Here is a 14,623-nt window from a genome sequence, read left to right on the forward strand (position 1 = left end):
ATAAAAGGACTGTATAAACGCATATAACATATAAATACAAACGTGGGAACAAACAAGTAGATTATAATTACACGATTGTATAATTACACAACTGTATGTATTTTTGTAGTATTTCTCTGCAAGTTTACATTTTTGGGATCCTAAGGTCAAATAAAACACAAGTCTGGTCTTGCTAAAACCAATATCAAAACTGAAGGATGTTTTTTGAAAAGAAATGCAGAACTAAAATGATCCTGTGTTGTTGTGGCCATAGCCCCCCCCCTCCCAGTAGCATGACGCAGTAATAAAATGCATATTTACTAATGGCTACGGTCTCCCCTTCCTCCCAAGCACAAGAGCCCAATATTTTTCTTGGCAACACTGATAATGATTTCCTCATCTCTACATCTGTACATGTTACTGTATATAGCCTTGAGTAACATGTTCTGTACATTATACCTACAAATAGCTGTTAAAGGAGCAATTGTCTGTCATATAAATGGGACCCGATTTGCCTGCTAACTCTAGTAATGGCGTATGATATCAAAGGCAGCTAAAACACTTTACAATCAGACTTTTTTTGTTTCATTTTCCTAGATGATCAAACTGGAGATGGCAGAGAGAGTGTCAGAAAATGACCTGCCGATCACAAGGAGCACCGCAGTGTGGAATGAAGACTTCCTGCCAGATGCCATTCCTCTGCTCAGCCCAGGAGGCATATTCAGGAAATCCGTTAAATCTCCACCAGGTGGGAATGGGATGAAACATTAAAACATCTAGATATCTTTATCCTTTTTGGTTAGTCAGGGTACGAGCACCTTTACTTATCGCTCCTTATTTCCCGGTTGTCTCTGTGTTCTGTTTTGAAATGCTCAGAGGTTTAACAACTTGTGGCCATTGCATTGGAATGTGCACAACAGATGTCTTTCAGGAGATGAGTAAACTAATCTTATGAGTTGAGCTACAAAGTATTCCTTCTAATATGAGCAATCCGGAGAAGAAAGGTGAAAGTTAGTTTAACAGGAACTCCACAATGAAAGATTCCATGCCCAGTCTGCATGATTGTTCCTAACAAAAGTATTTTTTCTAAATCTATCTGTTGATCACTCAGCTTAGAGGGAACTGTGGGCTGCTTGAGGCAGGGGCAGGGGCGTATCTATAATGGGTGCAGGGTGTGTGGGAAACACAGGCTCCCCGGGTCCAGGGGGGCCCACACAGCACACCCTGCACCCATAAGTAAATATACTTACCTCTCCGATGATTCCCGAAGTGCTGTTCCGCAGCGCCAGACCGGCGTTGTAGAGAAGCAAACACTCACTGGTAAAATGGCAGTGGCCATTTTCCCAGTGATCTGCGCATTCCCAGAAAAGATGTCCCTGGTAAAGTAGGCGCGGGCGCCATTTTCCTGGAGACCCGTGCATGCGCTGTAGATTCTGGTATGAAGCCAGAATCTACAGCGCTCAGTGCCGCTGAGCCACCGTCAGAGAGGAGGGGGCCCAAACGGAGGATGCACACGGGCCCCCTCCTCTCTTAAAAGGCCCCTGGGCAGGTGCTGTGTCATGATTGGGGGAGGAAGAGGGAGAAGGTAGTGTAAGCACACATGAAACCACTAAGGGCCTGACTTAGTTATGGACGAAATTGCAGAGCTGCGCAAAAGCGGCTGTGCAAATCTGTCCATCTAAAATGCAATTGCATTGGGAGTTGTCTGTAGGAAAACACACCTCCTTGTTGCATCTGTGATCGAGGTCGCAGCCTGGGATCACCATCGCAACCATCATGACCAGTGGTTGCAATGGTTGCTCCTTTGGACAGGCCGTGGAAGCTTACCGCAGCCTGGCCTGTGCCTGGCAGCTGCAAGGCCAGGAAATCCGCATCCACTGACACAGACCTTGGCCTTGTCCCTCCCGGAAAATGGGTCGGCGCCCCCATTTCCAGGAACAGTGGCCAGCCACGCCCCCGCCCTGCCTCCAAACTCTGCAGCATGTCAATCATGCTGCGGCTGGGGGGACGGGGGGTCTGCGAGTCAGATCACAGAACCCAATCTGCACATGCACTGATACTAAACTATAGGAGATATATGCTAACCATCGGGTTAATGTACATACATCTCTGAATCAGACCCTGAGTTAGATAGTGGAAGCAGCAGGGTTCACCAACAGCACGGAGTAATGTGCGGCCCCCATCACACTGGTGCCGTAATGTAAAATGCAACTAGTTAACTATTACTGATAGGAACATACACTTGAGGTTCATATGGGATTTCAGGTGGAATTGTCCTATGATAATTATGATAATTATATAGTTTCTTTCTCTATACATACAACATATTTGTTTCAGAGGCTCATTAAAAAATGTATGTAGTTACAGAAGCCATACTTGTCAACTTTTGCAGCAGGACTCCAGGAGATCCATCAAGGGGGAGGTTCAGGGGTTGGGTGTGCAGCTATGATTCATATCATCACGACCCTGAACCTGTGAAATTCACAGCATTATGGCTTGGGGCACATTATGTCACCACTGTTATGGGGGCCGCACATTACTCTGTGCTGTTGGGGAACCCTGCTGCTTCCAATATCTAACTCAGTGGCTTCCTGTGTGCTTACACTACCCCCTGCCCCCCGAATCATGACACAGCCCCTGCCTCATGCAGCCCACAGTTCCCTCTAAGCTGAGTGATCCACAGACAGATTTAAAATATAACTTTTGTTAGGAACAATCATGCAGACTGGGCATGGAATCCTTCTTGGTGGAGCAAGCCAAGAAACAGCAAAGGAACACCAGGATTACAAATTGTTGGTTATAGTGAAGAACACTCTCTCCATTCATTCACTTAGTTATATTTTCATGTCTCATCCTGGCCACCTTTTTTGCTGAATATTTATGATAACCCATTTTTCCTGGCCAGGATGGGACATGAATGTATCACTAAGTGAATGAATGGAGACTTTTCTTCACTTTAACCAACAATTTCTAATCCTAGTCTTGGATCGATGGCGTCATATAGACCCTCTGCCACAAATTGAAACAAATTGAAACAAAACAACTGGTACCAGTGGCGTCACAAGGGGGGTGCGGGCCGCACCTGGGTGTCACCTGCTGAGGGGTGACACCACAGTGCAGACTCCCCCTCTGGTGACAGGAGCCGGGTGCTGCACTGTAGAATTACGTGTAGCACTTGGCTCCTGTCACAGTGAGGGAGCCAGCACTACAAGCACACTGGTACCCGGGGGCAGCCCACACCTCCTGGACCCCCCAGAGACACTAAAATTGGGGTTCAGGCGCGTGGCCCCGCCCCCACTCGTGAGGCAACGCCCACTTGTCCTGAGGCCCCACCCCCTTTCCCCGGCGCACGCGGCTGCGCCGCGCTCATTCTTGTACACCAGCATCGGGTGCAACCAAAGGTAAGGACACCACTGCCTGGTACTACATGATTGTATGTATCACTGACAATGCATCCTCAGTAGTTATAATTTACATTTCCTTCATTCAAAATCCCACAGACTAGGTTTTTGAGACGTATGCCCTTATACTAATTTGCCTTTTTATGGAATTCATAGTCTCGAATGAGGCTGAAACTCCAACTGCCAATTCATTCTACAGCCAAGCACTTAATGAGGCAAATATATTGCTGCCAATTTCTGACTATTTTGCCTATCTCTTCTCCTAATAAGCATAAATTACAAGAACAAGTGGGTATAGGTACCTAAACCTGTTTTATCTTGATTGGAGCCCAATAAGACTCCAATCTGTGTTACGCCTGTCTGTCTGCCCCTCCCCTTTAGAATTTATTTATTTATTACCAGTTATTTATATAGCGCACACATATTCCGCAGCGCTTTACAGAGAATATTTGGCCACTCACATCAGTAGAATGTAAGCTCTCACGAGCAGGGTCCTATTCCCTCATGTGCTTCTCTTTACATTTTCTTCTACTCTATACTCCCCATAAGGGCACCTAACACGTGACTGCCAACTGCCTGCTGCTTATTGTGAGTGCTTTAATCGCTATTGCAGCAATGTATATAAACCGTGTCCTTGTCCTGTACTGTAATGTACTGTAAGTTACTTGTTTCTTGTTCACTTATTAGTTCTATGTACTATGTAAGGCGCTGCGGAACACTTGTGGCACCATATAAATAAAGGATAATAATAATAATAATAGGAAGCAAGCATGTGTATGTAGACTAATTTATTTTATACACACAATATGTACTGGTGCTTATCTTACACTTTAATAGCTAGTATACCTATACTGTTGTGAAATAAACACTGTGACAAGTGATGAAACGTGACATTGTTTACATTGTTTTAAATAGAATCAAAAGGAGATAATGTTGAAGAAAAGAAGACTCGAGGTAAAAGGAGCAGTTTTTTGTGATTCTTGTAGATTAACTTCAAATGTTTAGTACATATTTTGCATTGTGTTAGTGACTCAGAGTCTGAATCAGAGATGAACGTAGTATCAATATTTATGCAGCTGAGCCATAGGCGTACGTAGAAGCCGGCACAGCGGGCGCCACTTTGGCACTTCACCATCCGCCGGGTCATGGACTACCCTGTCCTCCCCCTCCCTCCGGGACATACAAAACCCGCTTGGACTCACCTGGCCACCCAGGTGGTTAGTGAATGTCTTTTTGGGTGGGTAGTCCATGACCCAGCGGAGGGAAAAGTGCAGAAGCGGCATCCCCTGTGCTGTCTTCTGTGCACGCCTATGAGTTGAGCGATGTTTTGCTACAGCGCATTCTTGAAATAACCAGGAATCCCTTACTGCACACATGCGTACCCACGTGTCCTGTGCCGTTTGCAATTGCGTATAGTATCGCTAACACTAGAGAAGGGGTTTGCGATACTATGTCGTATCAGGGTGAAGACTGGGCAGTGACCAATTCTAATCCTCAGAGGCCATTATTAGGTAAATTAAACGAGAGTAGCTAGAGTAGACCCTAGGCTACCACAAATGTTGATTAAGCAACTGATGTTGCATCGATGTTGGCAGGGGCATTTCTAGAGAGGCGGGGGCCATGTGCAGTCTCCGACACAGACCACCTCCTCTCTGTCCAGCGGCCGGCAGCGCACTGAGATGTGCGCGGCCAGCGCCAGAGTTATAGACTCTGGGCACTAGAGTGCACCCAGGGTCTATAGAGTATGCGCAGATCACCGGGAAAATGGCCGCGGCTGCCATTTTCCCTGTACTGCGCATACGCAAATGATGGGAAAATGTCGGCGATGGCCATTTTCCAGTCATTTTTACAGCGCCGGACCACCCTACCGACGTGGGACTCCGTAGAGGTAAGTAATACTATGGGTGCAAGGTGTGCGGTGCACACCCAGCACCCATTATAGATACGCCCCTGGATGTTGAAGTGTTTACAATCCCTATAAAAAATGCACTCACCACACAGTGGGCTTAGCACTTGCATATTTCCCATTGAACGGGGGACTGTGAAGACGACTGGATTACCATCTACAGTCAGGTGCATAAATATTGGGACATTGACAGAATTTTCATATTTTGGCCTCTATTCACCACCACAATGGCTTTGAAATGAAACAAACAAGATGTGCTTTAACTGCAGACTTTCAGATTTAATTTGAGGGTAATTACATCCAAATCAGGTGAACGGTGTAGGAATTACAACGGTTTCTATATGTGCCTCCCACTTTTTAAGGGGCCAAAAGTAATGGGACAAACTAAACAATCCTAAATATAACTTTCACTTTTTAATACTTTGTTGCAAATCCTTTGCAGGCAATTACAGCCTGAAGTCTGGAACGCATAGACATCACCAGATGCTGGGTTTCATCCCTGGTGATGCTCTGCCAGGCCTCTACTGCAAATGTCTTCAGTTCCTGCTTGTTCTTCGGGCATTTTCCCGTCAGTTTTGTCTTCATCAAGTGAAATGCATGCTCAATCGGATTCAGGTCAGGGGATTGACTTGGCCATTGCATAACATTCCACTTTTTAGCCTTAAAAAACTCTTTGGTTGCTTTTCAGTATGCTTTGGGTCATTGTCCATCTGCACTGTGAAGCGCCGTCCAATGAGTTCTGAAGCATTTGACTAAATATGAGCATATAATATTGCCAGAAACACTTCAGAATTCATTCTGCTGCTTTTGTCAGCAGTCACATCATCAATAAATACAAGGGAACCAGTTCCATTGGCAGCCATACATGCCCACGCCATGACACTACCACCACCATACTTCACTGATGAGGTGGTATGTTTTGGATCATGAGCAGTTCCTTTCCTTCTCCATACTCTTCTCTTCCCATCACTCTGGTACAAGTTGATCTTTGTCTCATCTGTCCATAGGATGTTGTTCCAGAACTGTAATGGCTTTTTAGATGTTGTTTGGCAAACTCTAATCTGGTCTTCCTTTTTTTGAGGCTCACCAATGGTTTACATCTTGTGGTGAACCCTCTATATTCACTCTTGTGAAGTCTTCTCTTGATTGTTGACTTTGACACATATACACCTACCTCCTGGAGAGTGTTCTTGATTTGGCCAACTGTTGTGAAGGGGTTTTTCTTCACCAGGAAAATAATTCTTCTGTCATTCACCACAGTTGTTTTCCGTGGTCTTCCGGGTCTTTTGGTGCTGCTGAGCTCTCCGGTGCGTTCTTTCTTTTTAAGAATGTTCCAAACAGTTGATTTGGCCATACCTAAAGTTTTTGCTATCTCTCTGATGGGTTTGTTTTGATTTTTCAGCCTAATGATGGCTTGCTTCACTGATAGTTACAGCTCTTTGGATCTCATATTGAGAGTCAACAGCAATTGATTCCAAATGTAAATGTCACACTTAGAATCAACTCCAGACCTTTTACCTGCTTAATTGATAATGAAATAACGAGGGATTAGTCCACACCTGTCCATGAAATAGCTTTTGAGTTGATAGTCCCATTACTTTTGGCCCCTTAAAAAGTGGGAGGCACATATAGAAACCGTTGTAATTCCTACACCGTTCACCTGATTTGGATGTAATTACCCTCAAATTAAATCTGAAAGTCTGCAGTTAAAGCACATCTTGTTTGTTTCATTTCAAAGCCATTGTGGTGGTGAACAGAGGCCAAAATATGAAAATTCTGTCAATGTCCCAATATTTATGCACCTGACTGTATCTCTGAATCCGGCTCTCAGTGTTTATACATGGTAAATTAATATACTATATTTATAAATTACATCAAGCTTGTGACTTTCTATTGACACTGAATAAATATTATAGTTGTTTTCTTAAAAAAACAATATGATTTTATTTGTAACTGAATAGCTTTTGGGCCTGATTCAGACTTGGATAGAGAGTAAGATACAGCAAGTACTTCTGTGTACCTGGACAAACCATTTTGCAATACAAGGGATGCAAATACTGTACAAGCATTGTTTTGCATGTGGAGTAAATACTGGCTGCTTTTGCATGTAGCCCACAAATGCTGGTCAGTTTTTTTTTTGTCACTGCAAGTTTCAGTGATGGTAAAAGCTTTTTAAATGAATAATAAAATCAGAAGCTTGGGGAAGTCATGTTGCTATGCCCATGGAGGTCTTTTGGTACACAGTTAGGGACAATTGACAATGATACAATAAAAAAAAAATATTTTTCTCTGCCTGTACATTTTCCTACAATGATAAATGGAACCCAATCAGTTATAAATATTTTAGAAAGTTATTTAATGTCTCCTCTCTAATTTACAGGGTTGCCAGGAATCCCAGGGCTACCTGGATCAACTGGATCTGTTGGTTTACCTGGATCAAAAGGAGCCCCGGGAGAAGCTGGACCTGCTGGTCCCCAAGGTACCGGACAATCAAATTGTTGATGTTTTTGTTACTTTGAATTTGTGTCCCTGAAAAGAAATAAGGATATCATTTTCTAACACATTTTACCATATACTATAAACAGCTATTCTAGACACAGTTTTACATTATTTCGCCCTTCTATAGCGTATTTTTTATTTCCCTGTAATACACACTTCATCAGCCCACAATTTAGATTTTGTTGACTGAACGAGTAGCCATGAGAATGCAGTCTATCAATTTACAATTGACAGTAACATTACTGAGGCACAAAGCCTACAAAATGGCTGAGCTGAATGTATATAGGTGACAGGGACACATTTTAACTATTTATACAACTTCTCTGTTCTTCCCTAGCCACACTACAGGTAATTACCTTATTCTGGTGCTTACTCTAAAAGTGAAATTATCTTCCATATTACAATCTAGAATGTAAGCCTACCTTTTGTATAATGTAGAGATGAACAATTCAGTTCTTCCCACCAAGTTCATATCTGAAAATTAATCATAATGGTATTTTCCAAGAGAATTAGAATCTCGCATGTTTTCGCATATATTCCAAAATATGCAAGATCGTAGCTTTCCTAGAAGATTGGCAGGAAGGAGTGAGTCAAATTCATCTCTACTGTACAGTATATACCACAATTACAACTGAAAATTGTGTTAGTGGGCAAAATTATATTTTTAAATGCTTTTCAAGTAGCCATTGGTATCAGAAGAGGACTACAAGTTATGTAAGGAGAAGCATTATATCCCATTATGAGATGATGACAGCATTGTTTTCATGGTCCAGCTGTAGGATGACATGACCTAAAGTATGGATGGCTATTGTCATCCAGTGAAAGACCTTCCAATCACAGAAATATTACAGACTAATCTGCTACATACTGTAGACCGTGCGAACATTCTGTACTCACATGTGACATAAGAAACATTGGTAAAATGAACAAAGAGGCAAATTATTTTGGTTACGAGGGCCACATGTGACCCCTGTAATGGTTCCATGCAGCTGCCAGACTGCCTGTTGCCCAACACTTACCTTCTCTATTAATTTATATCTGAACCTATCTACATACATTATAAGCACAGACCTAGTATCACTGCTATATTAATGGTTTAGTGCAGAGGTTCCCAAACACTGTCATCAAGGCACCCCAACAGTTCAGGATTTAGAGATAAACCTGAAAACCTGGACTTAGGGTGGCTTGATGACCGAGTTTGGAAACCTCTGGTTTAGTGTGACCCCATTATATTTGATTGAAGTTAAAATTACTGCATAACACATTGAGGATTTCTTGCATTGCAATATATATGATAGCTTTGGTAGGAGCCATAAATATAATTTTTTCCATGATTTGGAGGATGAAGACATTGCAAAATCTCTCTGCCAATTTAATTTATTTTGAATATATATTTTTCACACCAGGACCTATGGGACCTCGAGGGCCGAAAGGAGCTCCTGGAGAAACTGGAATACAAGGACCACCAGGCCCCCCAGGGCCACCTGGACCACCTGCCATTCCAATCTCTTTTCCAGAGGGAGTTTTGTACTCTTTACAGCCTAACTCAGAGAGGGAAAGTGAGTAGTTGCTCGATTTCATGATGCTTTCCATCTTGTATAAGTATTATATGGCACACACTTGTACTCTTCCTGCTACTAAGAACAGAGCTGCTCCCTCAGCCAATAGGTGCATCATGCAAGAGAACCCTAAGGCGCAGAAATTACATTATGAATTACTTTATCACTGGTGGGGTTTTCCCTCTTCATGACCAGGTTTGGGTTGCATCTATTTTATTTTGGATTTCTTGGGAGATATAAGACTTTCATTAGGTAGAATATTGCAGTAAATATATTTTTTATTAGTCTGTAAAATAAGAAAATATAGTTGGCATTAGGGAAGTAGATATGTGGTCCATTAGGAGGGGCATGCCTCCAGGATGGACCCCAATGCCAGGGCCGACTAGATCAGTGCCCAGCTCCAACCATACAAGTACATCACTGTGTGCAGGCCTATAATTCAAGAGGTTACTGCAGAGACCCCTGACTCCTGGGCTCTATCATGAGGATGCACTAGTGTTTGTGGAACAGTGTGGTCTGCAGTGTTTGTTTGACAACGTTTGACACATGGAAAAAGGTAGAGCTAAAGACTTAAAGTTATTGTCTGCAGCTCTGCCTTACTCGTAGAGTGACTGCCAGTAGACCCTAAGTGTAGCGGTGTATTGGTGATGTTTTTCTTGTAGGGGATCTGATAGAAACATGCAGACAATTGATGAAGCACTGGCATCCCCTGAGCAAAGCGGCAGCAGGAAGCCCCCACTTCAATATATCTCCTGAACAATTAACTTCTGTCTGTCTAGAGCAGGGATGGGGAACCTCAGGCCCTGGAGCTGTATAAGGCCCCCGGAACCATTTGGTCTGGCCCTCTGAGATTTTTTCTGCTAGCCTCATCTGGCTAGCGGGGTGCTATATTTCACCAAAAAGAAAAATAGAAAAAGAAAAGTTCAGTGTTCATGCGTATTACAAATGCTCCCAAAGAGGCTTCAGATGTTGAGGTTGAGGTTTTAGGATTTGAGAGATCTTTGGTGTCAACTAAAGAGGAATGAAAATAGTTTTGTGAAACCTTTGGCCAGTTCCACACATGGGCTGTATGTGTCAGAGGTGAAATGTGTATTTAAGTGTTCCCAATCCTACATTGTCCCCGGTCTAATCATCCCTTAAAATGGGAAATACAGTGCAGGGCTGTGAAGCAAAAGTGGAACACGAATATTACCTAATGGGAACTCCGTTGTTCTGCAATGAGATTCTACTAACACAGATTTAATTAATCTCTAGTCTCAACCTTTACTCAATGAAGATCTCATTATATGGCTAGTGCACCTTTAAGTTTCATAATATTTTCTCTTATAGATGGGGAACCGCATTTAGTATCTACTATTACAGACACGGTAATGTCTGGATTTCCTGGACCTCGTGGCCCTCCTGGCCCTATTGGACCCCCTGGTAAAGTAACATAATAACAACCAAAACAGCATGTATGGCTAACTTTACCTTTGTGATTAAACATTTTGGGCTGATGCAGAGTTGAGTGTACGCCTGTTGGCAGAGCTTATCTTGTGTGTGTTTGTACAGTGCATGCTCTATATCTGACATACAGGGACAGGCAAATCAGAGTTGTGTACATTTCAATCACATCTACTGTACACTTACATATGAGGAGGTGTAGCTCGGGCGGTAACAGGGGGTGTTCACATAGGCAAAGTACATTAAGTGCCTGATAACGGAACTGCAGTCTATGCAGACCTGGGAGTAAGAGTAAATATGCCTGTTCCTAGACATACTGTATACTGTATTTTGCACCTAGTACAGGGTAGGGGAAGTGCACCTATTGAAAACCAATAGCCCGATTTCCATCCATCTCTTCATCGTGCAATCCATTTAGTGAAGAAAAGGAGGAAAAAAATATACTTTTCTGCTAGGATAATAATGGACTATTCAAAGCAAAAAGTATATTCTAGGATTATAACAATCATACAAGAGTTTCATGACAATCAAACAATAGTTTGTGTCTGTAAGGCTGTTTAGGTAAGATTGTATTTGACTATATGCTGGTGACTGCATTATGGGTAACAGCACCAATAGTCTGTCTGCAGCAGGATGCTTAGATTACACAATCAAAAACTTATGGAAATGCTAACTATACTATGCTCCATGGTGCTAGGCGTATCTGTAAACCTACTTATGGCTGTGGACAGATAAGGAGCCTGAGCTACATTACTTATTCTATAATACAGCTGAAAAACATAAAGATTGGTTACTTAGTACATTCAATGACAATCCTGTAAAATGCAATAAGTATGAAGACATGCAGATAACTAGTGGTGTTCTGATTTAGGACTTCCAGGACCAAAAGGACCTGCTGGCCCAATGGGTCTTTCAGGAACTCAGGTAGGTGTTACTAATGTTGTGTGAATGTGGGTGATCAAAGGAAATTCCACTCAAAGTACATAACACAGTAACCTGGTATTCAAATTATGATGATTTAAAAATGTGTAATCTTTATTCCATTGGACTGGAGGTATCAGCTGACATATATCAGTTCAGTTTGAAAAGATAGTAGTCTGAGTTCAGGCCGATACTGGTAAGATAACAATTCTAGCATTTGTCAGTATGGATGGCATGCCTCAGATTGTTTGCGTTCCCCCTAAGACATTTGTTAAACTAGCTTAACAGCCACTGTCTACAGCAGGGGTGGGCAATAAGCCGCCCTCCAGCTGTTGTTGAACTACATATTTCAGCATGGCCAAATAGCAAAACTGTGGCAGGGCATGCTGAGATGTGTAGTCCTGCAACAGCTATGGGGCTGCTTATTGCCCACCCCTAGTCTACAGTATCTCCCTGCTTTTAATAAGACACTGTAGTCTTGAGTGACAGTCACTAATGAACTATGGGCTTGATTCAACTTAGGACGGAACTGCTAAGCTGCACGCAAGTAGCTTTGCAATTCCATCCTTGCAATTATGGTAATGCAGCAGGAGTCATCACGCTTCCTGCATGCATTACTTATCATTGTACAATGCAGCATCAGATAATCCGCAAGAACATCGGCCATCTAAGTGACCCATGGGGTCATGCAAGCCAGCTGTCACAGATGAGAGAAAGAAGCTAGAAAATCTCCGTCAGCCGACAGAGATCCTGGCCTCTTCCCTCCCCCCAAGGTGGCGACATGCCTCCTTTTCAGAAAACGGAGGCTGTTGCCGCCCCTTCCCCGCCCACAAATGGCAGCATACTGTCAATCACTGACAGACTGCTGCTGATCTGCGTGCGATTACCCAGGACCCATACTGCACATGTGCAATACGGTTCAGGTACCTGCGGAGATTCCCGACCATCAGAACATATGGCCTGTTTGAACATGCACTGCTGTATCAGGCCATATGTGCACTAATATTGATGGTGTGCTTTTTATGCCAGGGCCCTGTCTGAGGGCTGACGCGTTTCTCCCTGCACAATTATTTTTAGTTCTCTTTTTTGTTGTTGCTTTTGAAATATATATGCACTGAGCAAGATAATTGCCTCTGTAAGATGCAGGGAAGCAGATGTGTATAAATGTTGTTTGTAAACCATTGACTAGGAAGAATGTGTTTAAATCATATTACTTTCAGTTGCCTTAGAACAGTAAGTGAATAACTGCCTTATACTACAACAAATAATATATTGGAAGGTATAACATTGGATCTCTATGCTGCCATGACAGTGGATTCCATGCAAATTCTCTGTAGCCCAGTTACCAGTTACTTTTCTCTTTATTATTCATTTTATAGGGTAAGATAGGACTTCCCGGCCAACCAGGAGTAAATGGTCAGAAAGGTGACCAAGGAGACAGAGTGAGTGTACTGAGTGCAGTTCATACTTGGATTCATTATTCTGCTAGAATCAGTTTTGCTTCATAGTCAAATAACTTGGTTTATGATGTTCAAGATGCACTTTTCTCAAATGTGATGACAAACACTTTTATTTGTTATTGTTATTACTAATAATAATTTTGTTTTATAGCATACCAACTCATTTAAATGTTTTTTTTGTAATAACGGGGATAGTATTTAATACTAAGAGGCCTATTCATTTTGTTAATTATCAGGGTCTGAATGGACCCCGATAATTAACATTCTATCTCGCCGCGAGCGCAAGGAGACAGCTGATCCGAAAAATATCTGTTTCCCCGAAGTGTTTCACTGCTCCTTTCATTGCAGTGAGACAAGAGCGCATACATGACCTATAGGTCCCGCATACACACAAGAGCCCTAACGTCCGGTGGAAGGAACCGGACAGGGGCGGAGGGATCCAAAAGGATCCCTCTTCACAACCAGGACCTCCTTCCCATAGGGAAGAAGTGGGTTGCGATACACAAGCGGGAGCAAACGCCATCAGAAGAAGGCAAATGGTCCTGCAGACAAGCTCCAAAAATACTGTATTTTCGGAGATTGATGCATTCTGTTCCCATACTTCCACAAAAGGAAGGTAAGTAGGCGATAACTGTGATATCTCCTGCTTTACCTTCTTGCTGAATGGCCCGAATACTTAATTTCTACAATTGCAGGTGAAACTGTAATGATGATGAGGCTCCTTAATCACAACTGGGTACTAAAAATAATATCATATATAAATACATAACATTATTTTTCCTATAGGCTACCATTCAAGATTGAGTCATATAGTTATGCAACACGTGAAAAACATTAAGGTGAATAAATACCCCTCTGTACTGTATGTATGTAACATTTTACCTCCTGTTATTGTCACCAGGGTGAACAAGGCCTACAGGGAGCGCAAGGCCTGAAGGGCCCTCCTGTAAGTATAGAATCAGTTTGTGAATTTTGTCCAAAGCATTTGCTAAAAGAGGCATTATTATGAAAACAATGAGCTACATTTATATATAGTGGCCCAAAGGGAAAAGATGGTGTCATCCATAGCAAACTGCACTAGAAAATTAATCTAATATTTATTGGTCCTAATTGCCTTTTGTTAAAGCACAAAACTATGGACCTCATTCAGAGTCTCTCGCAAGCGGCCGCTCACTCGCATCCAGCGTATGCAAATTTTTCAAAGTGATGCCATGGGAAGCGATTGCTCACCAAGCCATAAGCAACCCACTTTGGCTGTGCGAGCGATCGCTCTGTGTATGCTGACACCATTAGCTTACGTTGAGATGCCCATTTGCGCACGTCATCTCCAGGAAGTGTATTAAAACATTGGTACATTGAGCACCATCGGTAGCGATCGCAGCGCTTGTGGTTGCCTTACCCTGCCGCAAGCACTGCGACGACTTCAGTGTAAAAAACAAGCATGTGACGTGTACT

The 14,623-nt window shown here is 42.7% G+C and overlaps 1 protein-coding gene across 1 annotated transcript in view; it reads left to right on the forward strand.

Moving 5' to 3' along the window:
* The window catches only part of LOC148443428 (collagen alpha-1(XXVI) chain-like), a gene marked incomplete at its 3' end in the record, with an annotated part of 638,952 nt that extends 624,838 nt beyond the window's left edge, over positions 1–14,114 (forward strand). Inside the window, exons 5-12 of the mRNA XM_088462839.1 lie at positions 577–727; positions 4,296–4,334; positions 7,667–7,765; positions 9,192–9,344; positions 10,674–10,766; positions 11,659–11,711; positions 13,088–13,150; positions 14,070–14,114. Coding sequence (XP_088318965.1) covers positions 577–727; positions 4,296–4,334; positions 7,667–7,765; positions 9,192–9,344; positions 10,674–10,766; positions 11,659–11,711; positions 13,088–13,150; positions 14,070–14,114 — 696 coding nt within the window. The remainder of the gene's footprint in view (positions 1–576; positions 728–4,295; positions 4,335–7,666; positions 7,766–9,191; positions 9,345–10,673; positions 10,767–11,658; positions 11,712–13,087; positions 13,151–14,069) is intronic.
* Positions 14,115–14,623: the final 509 nt, after the last annotated feature.

Source organism: Taudactylus pleione, unplaced genomic scaffold (genome assembly GCF_031769625.1).
Source record: "Taudactylus pleione unplaced genomic scaffold, aTauple2 ptg001272l, whole genome shotgun sequence".
Lineage (NCBI taxonomy): Eukaryota > Metazoa > Chordata > Amphibia > Anura > Myobatrachidae > Taudactylus > Taudactylus pleione.